Source organism: Styela clava, chromosome 4, assembly GCF_964204865.1.
Source record: "Styela clava chromosome 4, kaStyClav1.hap1.2, whole genome shotgun sequence".
Taxonomy (NCBI): domain Eukaryota; kingdom Metazoa; phylum Chordata; class Ascidiacea; order Stolidobranchia; family Styelidae; genus Styela; species Styela clava.
Window position 1 is genome coordinate 7,380,956 of NC_135253.1, and position 6,217 is coordinate 7,387,172.

The 6,217-nt window shown below is 33.1% G+C and overlaps 1 protein-coding gene across 2 annotated transcripts; it reads right to left on the reverse strand.

The window, feature by feature from the left end:
- Window positions 1-1,086: 1,086 nt before the first annotated feature.
- LOC120326847 (uncharacterized) lies at window positions 1,087-5,594 on the reverse strand. Of its 2 annotated transcripts, XM_039393201.2 has the most exons (7): window positions 5,374-5,594; window positions 5,045-5,115; window positions 4,729-4,783; window positions 3,647-3,739; window positions 3,270-3,413; window positions 2,601-2,821; window positions 1,087-2,256 (listed from the first exon to the last, which is right to left on the reverse strand). In XM_039393201.2, the coding sequence occupies exons 1-7, from the start codon at window positions 5,426-5,428 to the stop codon at window positions 2,071-2,073; spliced, it is 825 nt and encodes a 274-aa protein (XP_039249135.2). In that variant the 5' UTR covers window positions 5,429-5,594; the 3' UTR covers window positions 1,087-2,070. The 2 variants fall into 2 exon arrangements, with proteins under 2 accessions (XP_039249135.2, XP_039249136.2); XM_039393202.2 differs by lacking the exon at window positions 3,270-3,413.
- Window positions 5,595-6,217: the final 623 nt, after the last annotated feature.

Consider the following 6,217-nt stretch of genomic DNA (forward strand, 5'->3'; position numbering starts at 1 on the left):
ATTTTATAAAAAAAACTCAAAATCGCCAAAAATGACTTACGCAATTCGGTTATTAGCCTGACGATATGTTAACAACATAGCGTTCACTATAACAAGCAATAATAGCAAATACTAAATAGGACCTAAGCTAAATTTTTACGACAGATTTTACGTAACGCGCACCCCCCAAGGTAAACTAAATTAAAAGCAAATGGTAATATTGAACGACACTTTCGCAATACCACATCGCCATATAGAACAAGAAACAGAAGCACGTTATATCAAAACCCGAGGGAAAAGTTTTACTCCACACGTCTTCTCCGTGGCGATATAATAGGCCAACGGCCGGTAAACCGCAGCTCGCGAGCCGCATACGGCTCGCCGGAGTTTTTATGCGGCTCTTCTCGCTGGCAATTATTGTATGTTATCCAAATTTAACTAAGAGAAGCTGTAGCGTAACAGTTTTTTTTTAATTTAGCGGTTAAAGAATATGTACTTTGCTGCAATATTGTTATTATACGTTTGTGTAAAGTTTTTTTCTGTTCACGGTATTTTATTATTATGGATTTAAAAAATTATGCGGCTCTTACATATTTATGATTGCTGCATGCGGCTCTTATACTAAAAGATTTTGCCCCCCTCCCCTGTAATAAGTCATTGTAAACAGGACAGTAAGATAATAAAGATAAAACATAATTTGTCTGGGATTGTTAAGATAATAGAGAAATATGATTGGCTAAAAGTGAGAGAGAGGTATGCGAGATCAAATCTAAAATATCTTTTACATCGTAAAATACGAATTTTCTTTTTCGAATAATACAATAAACTTCCTCGTCCGAGATTTTTTCCTTCCACTTTTAGTTTCTTTCCAGACATTCTCATTTCGGCTTTTCATGTGATTGAATTGACCTTATCATATATTATGAGTATTTACTGGTATTTCTGCTACCCCACCAAAACTCTCGAATGACCCTATTAGTAAATAATCACGCTATGACTGCACACTAGCACATATATATATATACAGTATATTATTACTATAATCAAATTTAGAAAGTTTAACACAATTAAAAAATCAAAGATGCATTCAAATTAATGAGCAAACAAACAAGCAAATGTCTTGATCTATTTGTCCACAACCCCTGCTCAGTTATGTACAAATGATATTTCCGAGAATTATTTCATTTGTAATATTCAAATAATAATTAATAAAAAGAAGAAGAAGAAACAATTATGTAGCTCATATTCCTCAAATAGTAAACTATCGTCACCGCCTTGATTTATCAAAATGCTCATACGAGCACATTACATTGTTTTCCTAAATATATCCATGTGGTCGAAGATATTATAATCACATAAAATTGAGCACAACTTGAATTAATATTTCTCAAAATGGTGAGTTGACCTATCAGTTTTGACTCATGGGTAAAATATTTAGTAGGCTATACACAAAGAAAAAGATTCGGCTTCTATCAACTATAGTCCGCCCCTTCAGATTTTTAATTTCTTCGCCGTAGCGCGGGTACAAGCCAAATCAAATGTATTAAGATATATTTGCATTGCTTTAACTAAAACACAGACATTCAAATTTTTCTAAAAGGGGGGGGGGGGGGGGGGGGGTCACTGTCACTCATTGGCAATAAGAAGTCAATATTTATTATGTTGAGTATAGCCTATTAGTAAAACATAAAATAGATATATAACAGGAGAATCGTACAATGGAAAAATTGAAGAAGAGCAGAAATATATAAAAGAAAGTCTAAAACTTTTCGGACAAATTTATTAAGATAGAATTTTCAAATTCATCTCTGGGAGAGAAAAGTCAATAAAACGGTTTATTTATGTGGGGTACCACGACCTCTAAAATCTTCATTTAAATGTTTAAAAATTAAGTTGTTTTGAGTAAATGAGTGAACGTTGTTTATTGTGAAAAAAATTGTCGAATTTTGTCATAAAAAATATGCAAACAAGCGAAACGTACGTTTGTACTGAAATGTATTTAAATGTGTTTAATCTTCGGTAACCCATTACGTGACAATACTTCATCCCCAAATATTTTGAATTCAGCTTTTTATAATTGTAAGTTCATATTCAATTTTCACAAAGAGCCCCTTTTCTTTTGTTTTCTGGGGGTTGATTTACCATGCCTTGATAATTGTGGTTTTTAACGTGCAGTACATCCATTGAAATCATCTTTCCCCCTGAGCCTCCCGGGAAACCAGGATACCATTTCAAGGTAGGGCCAACCGTTCCATTAGATAGATAAAGTTGTGAATCCTGAAACCAAGAACATCATATTTCATTTGCATGTATAGTTTCCAATACCATAAAACAGTATAAACGCATTTAGTTTGTTGTGGCCTTCATTTGATCCAGCCACGCCATTACATGAAAACGTGATAAATTCATTGTGTTTGAAATAATGAACATTTTCTTTGGAGGTCAACTTATATTGCAATGGTATCCGTGCTACAAACGAATAAAAGAAACAAAATCGTGGACTTTTTGTACGTGTAGAAATGCTTAGTGCCAGGAAGTGCTAAAAATTGAGAATTCAACATAGCATCGTGATAAACAGAAACAAATTCCATTTCACTATAATAATATTGTAGGTTTCTAACCTGTCCTAGGGTCATACCAAGCCACACAGTAGGCTGGTTAATTTTGGGATACTTATTGCGAAGATATTCTGCTATAGCTTCGTAGTGTTCTGTTGAATATATATTGGCAAGTTTCCATCCAATATCGGTACACATTGTTCGAGCCTGATTTAAATCAACGCTCTCGGTCGTGAGTAAATCTTGTGGAGTTTTGAAGCATTTATTTCGATAAGAAACACAGCCTTTAACAAAACATATATAATTTTGTAAATTTGCATCAATCTCGAAAAACGAAAGACTCAGATGCTTGCTGCATAGTTGGCATATCTTGGCATTTTGATTATAAATATATTATTATTATTATGTGATAGCATTGATAAAAAAAATAAAACAAAATGAATAAATGAAAAATTTCGAGCGATGAACATATAATATATATATCAATGGGTTATGTTTATGAGCGAGAAAGAATCCAAATACATTTATATGCATACCGTTAAATAGTAGACCATTTTTCGTTTGAACAATTCTTATACGAAAATAAATACCTTATTAGCCTAGCCTTAGTATACTTCATGCATTTTTTTTATTCAAACATTAGTGGCAGCAAATATGAATAAACGACGTAAGTCGGGTTTGCCAACTTTGTTAAACTATCGTTTGTTTAACATCGTACTATACACCGAATACCTTGTGCAGTTGTTTGGCCTTGGCTTTTCTCGGTCCTCAAAAAAATGTCCAAGACAGAAGTAGTACTTGGATTGGAAGTGGGAGTTGATACTATTCCATTATTATCATGGAGCATTGTAGCAGCGTTTGATCGCGTAGTAGAGTCTTAGTAATATTCAAAATTAGCTTAGTTAAAGCTACATTAAAGATTATTGTTTTTTATCAACTATATCAAAAGTATGTATTTCGGTCCATCGTGGTAAACATTCTCAACAATTTTGCAATCAAATTCAAAAGTAATCGCACTCATTTAATTACATTCTTGCCAAAATTATAATGTGAAATGTTTAATTGTTTAAATTTAAACTAACCTGCATGAAATGCGTACATTTATTTACCTGTTGATGACTTGGTAGTTGCGTCAGTCGTCATCTTGCCAGTCATTACTTCCGTCAGTTCTTGGATTTGATTCTTCATCGTGCTGACAGTGCCTAAATAAACATTACGTATTTAATATATTTTTCAGGGAATATGACAAACATAATCTTGAATCTTGGCTAAACCGTGTATTTTATCGTTCCGATTTCTAATTATAGGTAATAAAAAAATCAAGCACATTGTACGTTCTACATGAAACACCCACGACTGTATTACGGACCCGAGCATAAAGGTGTTTGAAATTTGCGGGCGATGAATTTATTAGGAGATAGGATCTGTATACCTATTTATATCACCAGTAAATATGAATAGCCCCAATAATGCAATGCCACAAGACAATTTTTGAGGGGGCGTGAAGCTAATTGAAAATAAAAATATTTGTTAGATTCGATTTTGCCATTTATATTTCTTCATTATGTACATTTTCAACGTGTTTTCTAAATGAAACATACTATTGCCTTACTATTAAATTATTGCTCGCTAGTTGTTTTTGAGGTGGGGAGCGAGACTTGACAAATTCTATAAAGGGGGCGCGCCCTAAAAAGTTCGACAACCACTTTTAGAGTCTATCAGAGATATTTGAGCTTGACTCATTCTTAATCAATTGTATAGTCTTACGCCCAATACTCTTGACGCATGTGGACGTTTCTGTCTGTGGACTGCGAATTCTCTATTTTGCTAAATTTGAATATAATTAATTGGATTGGACCTAAATACAAAGAGAGTGTATTGATGTAATTATACAAGCTACAGAAACAGATATTGGGCAGCACGTAGCAGTCAATGATTTTATGTAGATAAGAAAAAAGTATATATTGCAAATTCTCGAATGTTCACAACTTAAAGATTTGCAATGCACTATTCTAAGGAAGTGCACCGTATTTCACGTTTTGTGACATCACCAAATGTTTTCAGCATGCCCCATTACTGTTCATGTGTTTTTGATTTACATTACAATTTTCTAACGCACTATTTTTTTACTGCTTTTATTTCTCGCCAGGTATTGTGTGTTATCATCATAACTATATATTATTGTGCCTACCTTCTAACGCTTCGACTCTTTCTGCACATTTGTAATCCACGGTATTGCCTGTAGCCTATTTTGGAAAAAAAGTACAAGTAAAATAATGTTTTAATGGGTTAAAAAATACTATTCTAGTAAAGCAAAAATCTTCACATTTATTGTTGGCGGGAGGAAAATTGATAAAGCGGTTATATTGTACGTGGTTGGAGTCCAGCAAATGTCTCGCATACGATTTACAGAATTGTGGAATCTTTGATAGCATACGCTCTAAATCTAATCATGTCAATGTTGACCTTCTTGCTAACACATTAAACAAAAATATACTCATACTTACGCCGACATTTAGTTTTACCCACGATGGCATTGTCCGGTCTTTACAAAGCATCGGTGCCCAACAAACTTCTCCTTTATAAGAAAAAGACGATGTGTTACGGAACAGAAAAAATAAAAAACAGAAATATTCATGCGGAATAATATATAAGCAGTTAAAAATTTACCGATTATATTTTATTATTTGATTTAATTATACTTCAGTAGAGAACGATAAATATGCTGTCATGCTTACATTTCTTAGGTTGCTTCGATTAATTTCACGGAAATGCTTTAAATTATGTCGTTTTCATGACATGGCAACAAGAACAAAAGTAGGGAAATTCAACTTACCAAAAACTGCAATCCCAGCCACAAGAAGGCCCATGTAAAACAACTGAATCTTCATTTCGTCGTTTGATATCTTGTACTGCGAAACTTTATGTTGTTTAATTAAATATGAGTGAATGAAAATATGGTATTCTTATATTATCCTCAATATATTTGCGCAGAACAATTTTGTTTGTATAATATAGTAACAGTGCATAAGCTAACTAGTTATATCCCACAAACGCTCCCCACTGCCGACTGTCACTCTTTTTTTTTTGTTTCAACAGCTTTTATTAACGCGCTAACGAGCGGAAGTTATTTCAACATCATCAAAAATATACGAAAGGAGTAATAAAGAAAAACATTAAACCCACGTTAGAAAAAGAAACGGTGACGTCATTTGTGGAACACAGCAATGCGATTAAAATAGGGACAGGTTGCACCTTTTTTTATATCTATTATATCTTGTAACGATGGATAATTTATTAGCTGGAACGCCTGGAACACATTAATTATGCGTGTTAGTCTCTGGAGCAACAATTTTTCCCTTTTGTCTATAAATAATAAAAAATTGCACAGACGTTCTTTCTATCCCATTTCACTGAACTAAAGCTATATATGTTGGTTGTCATGATTTAGAAAATAAAATATCAGCATGATATATATAACACTTAGTAAAAGTTTCTTCTGGGAAAATGATGTACATTTGTATAAATAAAACTTGGTAATTATTTCCTCTGGTTGAAATGACATTGCATATTGGTATCAATTATTGGTCTACGTCGAGAATAGAATCCTGAATAATGTAGTCTCTCAATTGAAAGTTGTGTGTAATTTTTGTCTTTTTTACAATTAGTGTCAATAAAGT

What these genes read in the sequence shown, in the direction of transcription:
- LOC120326847 (XM_039393201.2), bottom strand. Translation starts at nt 5,428, where the DNA reads ATGAAGATTCAGTTGTTTTACATGGGCCTTCTTGTGGCTGGGATTGCA. An exon ending in AAGAGTCGAAGCGTTAGAAG is followed by an intron (nt 3,740 to 4,728) that starts GTAGGCACAATA and finishes ATGTTTATTTAG; the next exon opens with GCACTGTCAGCACGATGAAG. An exon ending in AGGCCAAACAACTGCACAAG is followed by an intron (nt 2,822 to 3,269) that starts GTATTCGGTGTA and finishes GTTTTGTTAAAG; the next exon opens with GCTGTGTTTCTTATCGAAAT.